The 16,654-nt window shown below is 35.0% G+C and overlaps 1 protein-coding gene across 4 annotated transcripts; it reads left to right on the forward strand.

Moving 5' to 3' along the window:
• Window positions 1-414: 414 nt before the first annotated feature.
• Window positions 415-15,422, forward strand: LOC106135837 (glutathione synthetase). 4 transcript variants are annotated; one of them, XM_060951262.1, is made up of 14 exons: window positions 415-741; window positions 1,117-1,212; window positions 2,743-2,859; window positions 3,418-3,567; window positions 4,511-4,641; window positions 7,659-7,701; window positions 8,945-9,115; window positions 9,869-9,936; window positions 10,423-10,527; window positions 11,033-11,239; window positions 12,529-12,664; window positions 13,154-13,245; window positions 14,356-14,496; window positions 15,132-15,421. In XM_060951262.1, exons 1-13 carry the CDS (start codon window positions 595-597, stop codon window positions 14,483-14,485), a joined length of 1,593 nt encoding a protein of 530 aa, XP_060807245.1. In that variant the 5' UTR covers window positions 415-594; the 3' UTR covers window positions 14,486-14,496; window positions 15,132-15,421. The 4 variants fall into 4 exon arrangements, with proteins under 4 accessions (XP_060807245.1, XP_060807243.1, XP_060807242.1 ...); XM_060951260.1 differs by lacking the exon at window positions 4,511-4,641 and having other exon boundaries at window positions 3,418-3,587; window positions 15,111-15,422; XM_060951259.1 differs by lacking the exon at window positions 4,511-4,641 and having other exon boundaries at window positions 3,418-3,587.
• Window positions 15,423-16,654: the final 1,232 nt, after the last annotated feature.

The following is a 16,654-nucleotide window of genomic DNA, read 5'->3' on the forward strand; positions in this document are numbered from 1 at the left end:
GATGGAAACTACAGACAAATGAGATGGATGGGTTTTCTGCTAGGTATTGCTGGTATTGTATTATATCATCATGTCTCTATTATTAACGTCGGCTAATTGTGTTCTGTGCAGTGCCGTATAAGCCACAAAACAAGAGTAGCAAAACAAATATTGCGGGCCCTATGGTAATTTTTATATGGCCGGAGTTAGCTTTCGTGGAACTTTATGTATACACAATTTTATTAAAACTGGTCCAGCGGTTTAACAATGAAAGTGTATCAGACAGACAAACTTCCGCATTTTTAAAACGTGAGACAGATTCCTTGGATCCATCCAGTACTGCATATTGATTTAAAAATCGATTGTTTTTCCATGAAAAATTTATTCGTCGAATTATTGATCTCAAATCGCATCTCTATAGTCGGGCTTTGACTTTGACGTGACTTGACAGTCAGGTGTTCGCTTTGGATGTTTTAGGTTTTGAGAAGTAAAATTAAATTATTGTCATTCTTTCTTTATTCATTGGTTTGAATATTTTTTGGTAGCACACTCACAGATTTCATTTTAAACTTCGCAATACGCTTTATACTGTAAATTTAGACGCTTTAAAACAAGATGTCTCAAGCCCGTTTAGCTTCGTGTGTACCTCTGCCTCTTGAAAATAAAGTTTTAGTTAATGTTATAGAAAAGGCTAAAGATTGGGCGCTTATGCATGGAGTTGGCATGAGGGACAGAAAACATTTCAATAAAGATGTTATTCAGGTGCGTAGATATACATACCAATTAATTTGAATACATAACATAGCTCAAATAATATTGCTTTACTGAAATGTAACACAACTTAAATGTTTATTTGCATTCGTATACGATTTAAGTTGCTTCTTGCTTTTGTAGTTATTGACTTTTACATCTACATACATACATTTGACCATGATATATAGTCACGTCTATTTCCCTTGCGTGGTAGACAAAGCTAATAGTCTGAAAGGCCTACAGTGAGCTGCATGGTTTAGCGATGGAATTAAGATTCAAATAGTGACAGGTTGCTAGCTAGTCGCCTATATGAAGAAAACCAAGTTTATTAATAATAGTAATCCCAAGAAAACCAAGTTTATTAGCCATTCCTTTTTTTTGCAGATTGCACCGTTTGTCCTTTTACCGTCACCATTTCCACGGACTGAGTTCATGAAGGCTGTGGAGCTCCAACCAGTCCTAAATGAACTTATGCACAAGGTAACAACAAGCATTATACTTTGACATACAAATTTTTTTTGTTCAATATTTTCATAAACCATAGAGCTTGAATATACATACATATGTATGTATAGTCACATCTATATACATTGCAGGGTAGATAGAGCCAACAGTCTCAAAAAGACTGGAAGGTCACATTCAACTGTATAGTTAATTACTGATAGAATAGAATAGAATAGAATAGATTTATTTTCAAAATTGGATACAAGGTATCACTTATTGACGTCACATAACTTAAATCTAATTATAACTACTACCGCTTCCAAAGCGCATGTGCAGCATTTTCATAGGATGTCAATTTACAAATATAGATCTCTTAAATCTAAATTGTGGACGAATGCACATTGTCTACATTAAAAAACATGTATGAATGTAGAACTGATTATGTCAATACGAATATTTCGTCAAATAAAATAAATATAAAAAATAAAATATGTACATACTGTACAAATTATGTCAAGATCATGTCAAAAATACACAAGCATTTAAGAGGCCATTATGTCCAGCTCGGGCCACACATGTTTATCATTAATATAATCATCCGTGTTGTAATAGGCTTTCCTACAAAGCTCAACTTTAATATACTGTTTGAATTTTCTATCATTCATTTCAAGAACACTTTTTGGTAATTTATTATAAAATCTTATACAATTAATCAGAAATGATTTCCCTACCTTAGCCAGCCGATGTGCTGGGATCGACAACTTGTAATTGTTCCGCAGTGATCTACTAGTACATTCACCTACTTTTTTGAAAGAGTCTAAGTTTTTCCTAACATGCATGATGTTATCCAATATGTATTGGGAGGGCAAAGTTAAAATATTTAGGTTTTTGAAAAAATCTCTAAGGGTTTCTCTTTGTTTAAGACCGTAGATATATCGAATTACCCTTTTTTGTAAAATGAAAATAGTTTGTATGTCTGCTGCTGATCCCCAAAGCAGTAGACCATATGACATTAAACTATGAAAATAACTAAAATATACTAGCTTAGCAGTTGCCACATCCGTCAAATGCCTAATACGACGAATAGCGTATGCTGCAGAACTAAGCCTTTTAGAAAGTTTTAAAATGTGAGCATGCCATTTCAAATTTGAATCTAATGTTATTCCTAAGAATGATAGAATTGGGAATCAAATAGTGACAGGTTAATAGCCCATCTTATAGATCCATATTTTAGAACCACTCCATATTTTTCATATGGATGACATAAAAGGCAACTAAAAGATAGGCTTATAAACGTGAGAGAGATAGATGTAGGTGATTTACGGCACTAGAGAAATACTCTAGTGCCGGAAACCACACAGCATAATTTGCACCTGTATGATCTATGTTTATTTCCATTGATGTCTTATAAGGCGACTAAGGGAATAGGAGCATGCACATAGTGCAAGCTTTGTGTACATATGTATCCATGGAAAAGTAATAGAGTGGTCCTATTATAAAGTGCCGGGAGCCACACAGCACTATTTCGTTATGGTATTTGTAATATTAGTGTGGATTTTCTTTTAGGTGGCCCATGATGACCAATTTCTGGAGCAGACGCTACAGAATGCGCTTCAAGTTGACGAGTTCACGAAAAACCTGTACGATATATGGGTGAAAGTCCGTAACGAAGGGATCACACAGGTGATTATCTACTCTATGCTTAACACTCAATAAATAAAATTCATTACTATGATTGATGATTCTGAAAACCATGTGTTTATAAATCAGTATTGACATTTCGCACATATAAAATTTGCAGCTCTCAAAATACAGCCTAAAAGTCAAAATAAGCCTGAAAGCATAAGATATTGATGTTACGAAAGTTATTTATTGTTATTTGTGTTATGGGAAAGGGAAGATTTGAAATATTTCATAATAATTTTCAATTGATAGAATAAAGATCTTATAATTTCTATAAACAAATCCTTTATACAGACTTATATGTAATGCTGAAAAGGTACATGCATATGTACATATAATCACATTTATATCCATTGCGGGTTGACAGAGCCAACAGTATTCAAAAGATTGAAGAAAAGGCCATGTTCAGTTGTTTGGCTAAATTATTGAGATTCGAATAGTAACAGGGTGATAGCCCATCGTATTCAAGAAGAAACTCAAGTTTGTTTGGCTTTCCCTTTGAAAGATGAATGACAGTTGAAAATTATCGATGTTACCGACAATCTCTCCCCGGCCTAGCCGATATCGCTAGGTATGCTGCGCTCCGACATCATGTTGGAATCTCGGTGCCCACACACGGAGAACAAGTGTGGGAAACACACCCCTTACTGTTCGTGGAAGCAGGTTGAGATCAACAGCATTGCGTCAGGATTCGGCCATCTTGGCCCCGTGTCGAGGGAAATACAGAGGTAGATAGGGGGAATTGAAATGTCGATCTGTTGCGATGTTGTCGATAATGTCTTGCAACACTATTTTTTTTTAAGTCACGAAGTTGTTCGGTTTTTAAATTAATCTTTTAAAAAATTTACTGTGACCATTTCTGTTCAAGTTGCCTTGTGGAAAAGGTTCTATATTTAAATATAAAATACCTAGGTACATTCATTATTAATGTTATGCATTATGGACAATATGGCTGTATCAGATCTCTATCAGATTTAATTATTACTAACAATGTACTTAGCTAAAGCTTATAAAGTAGCCAAGTATATACTTATACCAAGTATTTGTAGATGATGAAAACATAAACATAATATTTTAAGTAACCTATGTTCCCGTTTCTTAGTAAAAAAGTTAACAAAAAATAATTAAAATCAAATTGTTACTGATTATTGTACATTATAATATTGTTACTAATTCCAACGAAACAGCGGGAAAAAACTGTAAACACATAAATTATTTCTACTTTTGAATAACAATACTTCCATTAATTATCACCACAGTGTATAATAAATACTTCGTCTAACTGTGATAAGTGTAGATATGTAATCTTAGTTAAAACATCCCACGTATACGTAACATTGAAGGATGTTATTTAAACAAAGCCTTTGTCATGTTCATAGCAACCCGATACGGAATGTAAGCATAAAGATTCAAAGATAATGATCTATAGTAAGTAAGTTTAACATGTTAGTACAAATTATGACCAAAGTAATTACTTATAAATAAATGATTATTAGGTAACAATATAAGGTGGTTTTTATAAGATAAAAATGGGTGTGAATTTTGCGGTTGAATAAAAACATGGGTTGAAAAAACTGCGGCCACTTATAAACAATTTTTTTTTAATTAGACTAGACCATGGACAATGACTGGACGGAATTTAATTTTACAGTCGCTCTGCCTCGGCCTCTTCCGCTCCGACTACCTGATGCAGCGGGACGGAAACAAGATTAAACAAGTGGAATTTAACACAATCGCTTCCAGTTTTGGCGCCATCACTTCGAATCTGCCCGCCATGTTTCGGTACCGACATGTTTGTTGCGCAGCGTGGGGCATAGCCTGGATATTTTTTTTTTGTTTCCTCACGGCGAAGCACAGCCATCGTTTTGGGGATATAAAATTAAATCTATCCAGGAGATCCCTGCGCATGTTAATCAGTCGACATCTCTCATGTGACTGCCCTGTCTATCTTGCACGCACATTCATCCTTTCGAATCATTCAAAATTGCCTGTTGTCCTGTTATTTTTCTTTTCTTTTTTGTTGTTGTATGCACTCGCTTTGCTTTGGTATCTGGCACGTAGAATTCGAGGTTTGAATTTGGAATTGGTTATGCGTTTAGTTCTTGTTTCGCAGTTTATTTTTATTTTTTTAGATTTATGTAGTTTCGTTTTTAGCTTGCGGTTTGAATACGCGTATTTTAAGGGATTAATGCTTTTAGTTCTGAGATCACTTGAGAGATGTTACCTGTCCACGCCTACATAGTCGGTTCCAAAATGAATTTAAAATTTTTATTTGAAAGTTTTTTGTGCTACGTTTTTTACTTTAAATATCTGTCCAATCATTGCTGGGTTTGGCTTAGGGTAGACATCTTTCAAAGAATGTGTCGCGCTTACAATCATGCTGCCATTACTACGATATTCTGGCATTAGTGTAAATCACTTTCGCGTTGATTTTGAAAAAGAAGAATTTTTTTACATTTAATTTTTAATTGACCAATTATTTGACACTTCAACATAAAACACAAGAAATTTCTGAGCTTTAGGTTAGGTTAGGCAAGACAAAAATATTAATGATATCTTTTACATATTATGTTCGACAATAAAGTAAATTAGATTTGAAAAATCTCTACCAGTTTTTTAATAATGCTAAATAAACATACACATGAGGTGTTCTCAAAATATACATCATGAATTGACAAGATATTTTAAAATGAATAAAATCCTTATAATTTCGGCGTTTGTGGTCACCCTTTTACATAGTTTCGCCTTGTATAACAACTCATTTTATACATAAAATAAAACATAAAATAGATCATAATAAAATAAGCCGTAAACAAGACTGACTGCTCAATAGTGTTGGGATTAAGCCTAATTCTTTTTTGTGGTGTTGGTACCACCTCAATATTTTAAATCACTTTTTAAGTTCACAATGATGAAGTCAGGTACAGTTTGAAATTAAATAAAAATTGAATTTATCATACCTATTTTTTAATGCATTTTTAAGTGTAAAACTTTACTGTTGAAAAATGTTTCACAAATTATGCCAAAATAAAAACTGGTTTACCTTAATAAAATTTACAATATACTAGATCTATCGGATTATACGTCGTAAGTTTTTGTTCTCTAAAAATAAATGAATGGTGGATATTATCGAACGTAACAAAATTTTTTTATTAAATATATATGTCCCAAATACAGAAAACAAACACAAATTGAGTTAACCTTGAAGTAAGTTCGAAACTTGTGTTATAAGATACTAATTCCAGGATACTAAATTTTATAAAAAATACTTATATTGATAAACACCAAAAACCCAGGCCAATCAGAGAAAGTTTGTTTTTCATTACATCCTAGCCGGGATTCGAACCCGGTACTTCCGGGTGTCAAGCGCCACAGAAACCGTCAAATAAATACATAAAAATGGAATTTAAATCTTACCAATTATTTGGTATATTATATCCTACGTCTACGTACGTCAAAAATTATAGCCAACTCTTAAATATTTATGCTCTGTTTGCGCGGCTATCGCATTAAACCATCAAAATCGTCTTCTCTTAGTGTATTTCCTTCTTGAAGTAACCTTGTATTTTTGTAGTGGCTGTATTATATAGCTATTGCTTGTATCTTATTATTGTGAAAAGTATTATAGAGGTAAATGGTATATAAAGTAAGTACATTCCTCAGTCTGCTCTGCAAGATAGATATAGCTTCTACATACATATATATAATTCCGTCTATATCCCTTGCGGGGTAAACAGAGCCACGTTCAGCTGCTTGGCTCAATGATAGAGTTGAGATTCAAATAGTAACAGATTGCTAGCCCATCGCCTAAAAGAAGACTCCCAAGTTTATAAGCCTAACCTGCCCAAGGATAATTTTATTTTGTACATGTAAAGTTTTAGCATAAGTTTTATTTTGTAAAGTATAGTCTCAAAAATATCTAGTTAAAAATGTTACCTTTTAGAGTTGCACAAAAAAAATGGATGCAATGTCATCAATGTAGGACCAACGCGGATTCTGAAGTATAATGTACTAGAGAACTAGAAATTCGTAGTTGAAAAAGAGAGATAGAGTTCTACTAATAATAAACAAATAAAATAATAATAGAGAAATGTAATGAATGCATTTGTTTTTAAATGCGACTGTCACACAAACTTTCTTAGCTTGGAACTTTTGAAATCTTGCATCTTTTCTCTCTCTCTCTCTTCTCTTGAACTCTTTGTCTGTCCTGCATGGGTTGACGATATACCTAACACTTTAAGATGTTTGTCCCAATTTCTAAGCTTCATGTGTGGTCACCCTATTTCGTGGACGAAGCATGGTTTGTACTTTGTATTCTGTCAATGTTAATTGTATAAGTTTTTAATGTTAATAGATTAAAATGCTTACTGTAAAGTATATATAACATGTATATATAGGATGAAAATATTCAGTTTACTGAGAGATTCCTTGTTCCACGTTGGAACATACATATGCTCACGTCTATATCCTTTGCGGGGTAGACAGAGCCAGCAGCCTTGAAAAGACTGAATGGCCACGTTCCACGTTGGAAATAGTAACTATTTATATAGTTCTCATATCATAGGTTCAGAGTTCAGTTCTTCTTTGTGTTATTTTAATACGCATTAACTGTAAAACTTTTTAACAATTTACAAGCATAAACTTTTGTTTTCAATAACTGTTAAGAAAATATAGACATGCCACTTATGTATGCAAAAGAATTAAGAATTTTTTTCATCCTTTATTGATTTTGATATGTGTACATATGGTTGAAAATTATTTTTATTAAATAAATGTTATAATTAAAATTGTGTTTCCAGCTACATCTTGAGGTCGATGGGTTACGGAGATATAATAAAAAACGTAAGTACTTCATTGTTTTTCTTATTCTTATCATCTCAATACTCATATTATTCTAATTTATATTCTAGCCGTATATCAAATTTTATCAAAATCCGTCAAGTAATTCTGCGTGAATGAGTAATAAACACATATCCTTAGAAACTTTCGTATTTATGTCTTTATTCATTCATATAATCACGTCTATATCTCTTGCGGGCTAGATAGAGCCAGCAGTCTTGAAAGACTGATAGGTCACGTTCAGCTGTTAGGCTTAATGATAAAATTCATTTTCAAATGGTGAAAGTCTGCTCAAGGTACGTAAAAAAATATGATTTAAAAAAATGTCTCCGACTAACAATCTTTTTGATTTAATAATTAAATAAATATCGGTTGCACGGGTTATTGCGAAACTATTATCCAAAATGGATATGTTTCCTCTGCGAAGTGAACCTTGATCAAATTGGAGACGTTTTGGCAAAAGGTCAGGTCAATATCTACTACCCGAAACCGACGAGAGGAGAATGATTGCATGAAGAGAGTTATGAATGTGGATGAAGCGAAAGAAGAATGCATCAGGGATCGTGGCAAGTGGAAAGATGTAGCCTCTGCCTACCCCTTCCGTGAAATAGGCGTGCTTTATGCATGTATGTAATGTATTTTTCTTACCTTTTCTATTTGTCGTGTGGTTCCCGGCACCATTGTCCATTACAAAAAAGAATAGGACCACTCCATCTCTTTCCCACGGATGTCGTAAAAGGCTACTTAGGGATAGGCTTACAAACTTGGGATTCTTTTTTAGGCGATGGTCTAGCAACCTGTCACTATTTGAATCTCAATTCTATCTTAAAGCCAAACAGCTGAACGTGGCCTATCAGTCTTTAAAAGACTGTTGGCCCTGTCCACCCCGCTAGGGATATAGACGTGATCGTATGTATGTATATCAGGGCACTATGTAAACGACCGTTTGTTGCCTTAATAAAGATAAAGTACCCGGTTGACCGAGCTTTGCTCGGTCTACCAGAGATGGCGCCGATATAGTTTCATAAAACGCGGTTTTTAAATAGTTTATATATCTCGGGAACCAAGCTTTTCTCGAACCTAGGACCTTGATAAATCGATTCCTTGAGCCGAAGAGCCCCTAATCTGCAACTTTCATGAAAATCGTTGGAGCCGTTTCCGAGATCCTGATTATATTTATACAAGAATTGTTCGTTTAAATATATGAGATAAAAAAGAAAAATATGTAATGTATTCTTCTAAACAGATGCCCGAGAACCGCGCTCTATCGGGTCTCTGCGCGGGCATCATAGAGGCGTACGACTTGTTCGGTGTCCCGGATTCTCTCGTGTTGTTCGTCGTGGAAGAAGTATCATACAATATATGCGATCAGAGATTCCACGAGTTCCACATAACGGAAGCACGACCTGACATTATGGTGAGTTATACATACTTATATATGGTAACGTCTATATCCCCTGCGGGGTAGACAGAGCCGATAGTCTTGAAAAGACTGAATGGCCACGTTCAGCTGTTTGGCTTAATGATAGAATTGAGATTCAAATAGTGACAGGTTGCTAGCCCATCGCCTAAAAAAGAATCACAAGTTTGTAAGCCTATCGTATTAGTCGCCTTTAACTACATCGATGGGAAAGAGATGGAGTGGTCCTATTCTTTTTTTTGTATTGGTGCCGGGAACCACACGGTTGTGTGGTGAGTTATCAATATGTGTAAGTGTGTTAATTCGCATAATTAATAGTGTTATAGGGACATATACTTGCAAATCACATTTTCAAGTCTTAAATATTACTTTGCCCTCAATATATACTTATTTTGGAGTTGGAGGCAAGTTAATTCGTAAGAAAATATTTATTTGTTTATTTATTTAAACTTTATTGCACAAAAACAAAAATGTACAAAAGGCGGACTTAATGCCGTTTGGCATTCTCTACCAGTCAACCTGCTATGTATATCGTGAATTTAGTTAGGTACTTAGTTTAATTTTTCTCTCTACTGTCCCGCTCTAAATGTCGTACTAAAAACATGAAGCGGTTCCCGCGTTGTTTTTTCTTTTTTTTTTAAAGATGGCCAGTCGTAACCTCTTAGGATTTTGTGCACCAAACTCAAAAGAGGTTGTATGACAAATTATGTTGATTTTCGAACAAAGTTGAATTTATTAATCTCTTTGCAGGTTATTAGAAAGACACTATGTGAAATTTACGAGGAGACTGAATTAAATGATAAGAAACAATTACTATTGTAAGTATATTGTATAACTTAGTTATTATTATAATAAGGAAACATGTTACTAAAAAATCCCTTCATCCAACACCCAAATTGGAAAAAGTCCGTTTCTCATCATGCCCGGGCCGGGATTCGAACCCGGGACCTCCGGTGACAGACAAGCGCACTACCGCTGCGCCACAGAGGCCGTCAATCTATATCTATACTAATATTATAAAGCTGAAGAGTTTGTTTGTTTGAACGCGCTAATCTCAGGAACAACTGGTTCGAATTGATAAATTATTTTTGTGTTGAATACACCATTTGTCGAGGAAGGCTTTAGGTTATATAACATCACGCTGCAACTATTAGGAGCGAAGAAATAATGGAAAATGTGAAAAGAAAAAAACGGGGAAAGTTATTCATTCTTGAGGGCTTCAATGATGCCCAAAATAACTACCTATTCCTTGCGGACGAAGTCGCGGGCACAGCTAGTTACATGATCATATGTTTATTTTACAGAGAAGGAAAACCTGTTGCCGTGGTGTATTATAGGTCAGGGTATGAACCTGCCCAGTACCCCAGCTCCAGGGAATGGGACGCCAGGCTAAGAGTGGAAAGATCTAGGTAATAATAATATACATCTTTATTTAACATTTATTTATTTATTTATATAATATTTTTAGTAAACAGAGGAAACTTCATTGGTTTTATTTTTACAAGATGAATCACAACTTTAATAGCTATCCTTTTGTCGCCTTTTACGACATCCATCGGAAATATATGGAGTGGTCCATATCTTCTTTGTTTATTGGCGCCGGGAACCACACGGCACGGCACATGTGATATAGGTACAGCATTAACACTTTTGTAAGTTACAACGATATACAAACCTGCTCAGAATTAGTAAGAAGTAGTCTCTATGTAAAAGATGTACTAAGAAGAAGTAATTTATTTGACGTCAACCTTTGTTGAATTTGAATTTTTGAATTTTAATTGATGAATTAGAATTTATGAATTAGAATTTATGAATTAGAATTTCTGAATTTGAATTTTTGAATTTGAATTATGAATTAAAATTTTTTAATTTGAATTTAAAATTTTTGAAATTGAATTTGAATTTTTTTTTCAGTGCAATAAAATGCCCCTCCATCCACTACCAACTGGCTGGCACTAAAAAGGTCCAACAAGCTCTGGCCATACCCGGCGCGTTGGAGAAATTCATGGGCGCCGGCGCTAGTAGCGGCCGAGTAAGGGATATATTTACGGGATTATACTCGTTGGATTTCGACGAGGCCGGTGAGAGGGCGCTTGAAATGGCTATCGCCGATGCTGAGAGGTATGTTTCATATATGTCACGTCCGGTCCCTTACGGTATAGACAGAGCCAATGTTCTCGTATAGTCCAGTTCAACTGGATGGCACAATGATGGAATTGAGATTCAGCTTTGGGCAGGTTGTTGACTATTTTCGAAGTTATCTACATTAGTTTGAATACTAACCGATGCTCTTGAAATGAAACCTGCACATTCAGGCAACTGGATGTGTAACCATGATCGATCCAATACAGGTTAGGTTCTCCTGCCAAGGTTGCGGTGGTAAGACGGGAGTCGCTTCGTGTAAAAACCTGACTCACCCAATCCAGGATCCATGGTCAAAGTCATACCCCGGGCTCCTCTCCAGAGTGGTGAGGATGCAACCGGGACTAAAGCCAGACGGAAGAAGAAGTTAGGTGCTCCTACAAAAGACAAAAGTTGTGGAGGTCCAGTTAATCGAATCGAAATAATTCGAATAATGGAATTCGAATCGAATTTACTTTTTTGGCTATCCCAAGCTGTGTAACATGTCATATATATATATATATATATATATATATATATATATATATATATATATATATATATATATATATATATATATACATATACTAGCTGTGCCCGCGACTTCGTCCGCGTGGAATAATTATTTTGGGCATCATTGAAGCCCTCAAGGATGAATAATTGTCCCCGTTTTTTTTTCACATATTCCATTATTCCCTTGCTCCTTATAGTTGCAGCGTGATGTTATATAGCCTCAAGCCTTTCACGATAAATGGTCTATTCGAAACAAAATGATTTTTTTAATTCGATCCAGTAGTTCCTGAGATTAGCGCGTTCAAACAAACAAACAAACTCTTCCTCCTTTATAATATAAGTATATATATATATACATAAAACTACGCCTCTTTCCCGGAGGGGTAGGCAGAGACTACCTCTTTCCACTTGCCACGATCTCTGCATACTTCCTTCGCTTCATCCACATTCATAACTCTCTTCATGCAAGCTCGGCGGTTTCGGCTACTTTTGACCTGACCCTCTACCAGGACGTCCCTAATTTGATCAAGATACGCTCGTCTAGGTCTTCCCACTCCGACCCTTCCCTCCACACTCTCCTTGTATATCTGCTTAGTCAACCTGTTTTCATTCATCCTCTCCACATGACCGAACCATCTCAACATACCCTTTTCTATTCCTGTAACTACATCTTTATTCACATCACAACATTCCCTTATCACGGAAGGAACAATGAACAGTCCTTATCCGGTCACTCAATAATATTAGTATAGATATATTTATTTATTTATTTGCAGGTTTGTACTGAAGCCTCAGAGGGAGGGTGGGGGTAACAACTTGTATGGGGAAGACGTGCGCGAAGCGCTGCTGCGCATGCGCCACAGCAGAGAGAGAGCCGCGTACATACTGATGGAGAGGATCCTACCGCCGTTGGTGAGTTTGTCTGTTTGTCTATATGTTTTTCTTCTTATTTTAATTCTTTAATTATCTAGCTGCGCCGATTGGGTTTGCTCCAATGGGAATGTAGGATAAAAAGTAGCATATTTGTTCTTCTATGTTATTCACTCCATTCCATATCCTTCTCATACATATGTATATATATATGGTCACGTCTATATCCCTTGCGGGATAGACAGAGCCAACTGTCTTGGAAAAGACTGAATCGCCACGTTCAGCTATATGGCTTAATGATGGAATTGAGATTCAAATAGTGACAGGTTTCTTGTCCATCGCCAACAAGAGGAATCCCAAGATTACAAGCCTATCCCTTCATCGCCTTTTACGACATCCATGAGAAAACCGCAAGTTGCTTTGTTTGTTGTCTCTTGCGGTATAGGCTCTGTCTATACCGCAAGAGATATAGGCGTGACTATATGTATGTATGTTTTAAGACCTTGTCGTCATACCCATGGATATTATCAGGTATCGGGCTACGTGGTCCGCCCGGGGGCTCCGGTGCCTCCGCCGCTCACCGACCTGGTCTCCGAGCTGGGGATCTTCGGAGTCATCATTGGGTAAGTGGAAACATTAAGTTCCGTGTGGTTCACGGCGCTTTAGAATGGGATAACTCTGTCTTTCCCTTGCTATTTGTAATAGGCGACTAAGGGCATGGCTATAATAAATTTGGGATTCCTCTTGAAAGCGATGGGCTGGCAACCTGTCACTGTTTGTATCTCAATTCTATCATTAAGCTACCTATACATCTGAACGTGACTTTTCAGTATTTTTAGGACTGTTGGCTCTGTCAACAAGAGATATAGACGTGAAATATATGTATGTATGATTGTAATTTTCTTATAATAAATAAATATATACGGGACAAATTACACAGATTGAGTTAGCCTCGAAGTAAGTTCGAGACTTGTGTTACGAGATACTAACTCAACGATACTATATTTTATAATAAATACTTATATAGATAAACATCCAAGACCCAGGCCAATCAGAGAAAATTCTTTTCTCCTCATGCCCTGGCCGGGATAGATATAGATTTAAGAGTATGCCTTTGACCATGGATCCTGGATTGGGTGAGTCAGGTTTTAACACGAAGCGACTCCCGTCTGACCTCCGTAACCTTTGCAGGACAACCCCGTAGGTATTGGATCGATCATGGTTACACATCCAGTTGCCTGAATGTGCAGATTTACTTGTGATGTTTTCCCTCACCGTAATATAATCGGTTGGTGTTCAAACTAATGTACATAATTTCTAAAACAGTCATTGGTACATGGCCGAGGCGGGATTTAAACGTGTGCCTTAATTTTCGTATTTTAAGCGGGCACCTTACCAATGATTGTTTTCGAAGTTATGTGCATTAGTTTGAACACAAACCGATGTTCTTACGGTGAGGGATAGGGTAGGGTATATATATTTATATATAAGTATATATGTGGGAGTTTTTTTGTTTTTATTTTAATCCTTTTTGTTTGCTGACCTCTTACTTATTTTTACGCTGGCAACATTAAAATAGAATAGTGAGTCTATGGTACGATGTAAGACGTTATGAGATGTGTTTATAAGAATTCCAAAAAGATAAGAAGATTTACGATATAATTCCGCACTGTTTTACTTGCATTCCCGCATATATATATTTAAATAGTCAACAATATTTATCACGCGATCAGGACCAAAGACAAGATATACAGCAACCGGCAAGTTGGTCACATGTTGCGCACGAAGTTGGCGGACGCGAACGAGGGCGGCGTCGCGGCCGGCCTCGGCGCCCTGGACTCGCCGTATCTGCTTGACATGTAGCCGAGTATCAGGTAAATACATGCATGCATGCATACATACATACATGCATGCATGCATACATACATACATGCATGCATGCATACATACATACATGCATGCATGCATACATACATACATGCATGCATGCATGCATACATACATACATTAGCCGAGTATCAGGTAAATACATACATACATACAAACATAAATACATACATACATACATGCATGCATGCATGCATACATACATACATACATACATGCGTGCGTGCGTGCATACATACATGCATGCATGCATACATACATACATACAAATAAACATACATACATACATAAAATCACGCCTCTTTCCCGGAGGGGTAGGCAGAGACTACCTCTTCCCACTTGCCACGATCTCTGCATACTTCCTTCGCTTCATCCACATTCATAACTCTCTTCATGCAAGCCCGGCGGTTTCGGGTACTTATGATAAATACATTTTGGGTAATCGTTGCACCTTATTTTTTTTATGTATTATATTGTTTATTTATTGTTAATAAAGTATACAAATAGTTCTCAGAATGATGTAGTCTCTGCCTACCCCACCGGGAAAGAGGTGTGATTTTATGTATTTATGTGTTAATTATAGGTTTGGTTAATATTTTAGGCTTGCTAATTGTCTTTTCAGAAGCTCTTCTCACCCTTCTTGAAGATCTTGAACATATATTCAGTTAAGAAGATTCTAAAAAAAAGAAAATTAAAGGCGATATGGTGCTCACCTGTTCAATTATTTTATTACGTTTCGAAATATTGTTTTTATTAGGTTTTTAAATTATAATAGTTTTAACAACTATGCATTCCCGTCATAGTAACGTGCAAATATAAAACATGTTATTCGTATTCTTTCTTTGTTAAATTACTGATACAATTTGTCACTAAAACATAAAATGACACGAACAAGTAAAGATATCGAAATTTTTGTAAATAAAATATATTAATAATATAGATATACATAAATGTGTACTTAACTTTTTCAAATGCGCACTACACATTTTGAAGAATTTACAATAATTTTTCCTAACACGTCATAATGTTCAAGATTTAATAAATTAATTAATTTAAATTATTTCCTATCGAATTTATATTAGTGCACTTTTTATTTTTACACTGAATGCCAAATATCACAGTATTTGTTTTAATATCAGATATAACTTTTAATTTGTTAATATTATGTACACGAGTTTAATTTTAATTAGAATACTACATATTTTTGTCTCGCTAGAATGAAAAAACAAATTTTAAGACATTCCGTTGATTAATTGTATATTTAATTATGCAAAATCAAATTTTTTTATAAGTGAAGGAAATAATAATACAGACGAAATAATATATCTCGAACTTACTTCGAGGCTAACTCGATCTGTGTAATTTGTCCCGTATATATGTAAGTATTTATTTATTTTTACGTAGTTACCTCGAGGCGTGCATGTTTAATAACTATACCAAACGTTTCAATTATGTTCATTGAACTACAATACATTTTTGATTGTTGTAAATTTTTCAACACACCTATTAAATAAGTAGCTCAAACACACGACACGAATGTGTTCTTAGCGATGGTAGAATTGGCTTCTCAATTTTTTGCGACACGTAATAGTGAGTGGTTAGGTTAACAGGTTTACATAAATTAATATTTTTTAATTTTCTCATTAATTTTGAAAAAATAGTTAATCTCAAGTGGTGTTTATTGTAAATTTCTTTCGATAAAAAAAAAAGATAAACCATCTTCATACTTAAGTCTTTTTGATAAAAATATATTTTTAATTTATTGCAATGAGGTCAAAAGCAAAATGAATAACAGTGATATTACTGTACAAGGTATTAACAATATTTTATTTTAAAAACGTATATTTTGAATAAACGTGACAAGATTGTTTTCCTTTATTTCATTGCCTACCTAAAGAAATTGACTTTAAATTATTATTTAGTCATGGAGTGTCCGAAATGTGATATAATGCCATTATGAATATTAATATTTTTAAATCTGTTATTTTTTTTTTATATTACACGTAGGGAAGTTGGTGCTGTGTACAAATTATTTTATACATTTTTGAATAATAATAAAGCAATATATTATATAATATTTCGTGTTTAATTTCTAGTTTTTAACCCCACAAAATAGATCGTTTATTATCAGCGGTTATCACGACC

This window comes from Amyelois transitella, chromosome 24 (assembly GCF_032362555.1).
Source record: "Amyelois transitella isolate CPQ chromosome 24, ilAmyTran1.1, whole genome shotgun sequence".
In the NCBI taxonomy this organism is placed as follows: domain Eukaryota; kingdom Metazoa; phylum Arthropoda; class Insecta; order Lepidoptera; family Pyralidae; genus Amyelois; species Amyelois transitella.

Excerpts from the sequence above, each read along its gene's own strand:
- LOC106135837 (XM_060951262.1), top strand. The coding sequence starts at position 595 with ATGTCTCAAGCCCGTTTAGCTTCGTGTGTACCTCTGCCTCTTGAAAAT. Across the intron at positions 742-1,116 it reads TCAATAAAGATGTTATTCAG|ATTGCACCGTTTGTCCTTTT; the intron begins GTGCGTAGATAT and ends TTTTTTTTGCAG. Across the intron at positions 1,213-2,742 it reads TAAATGAACTTATGCACAAG|GTGGCCCATGATGACCAATT; the intron begins GTAACAACAAGC and ends ATTTTCTTTTAG.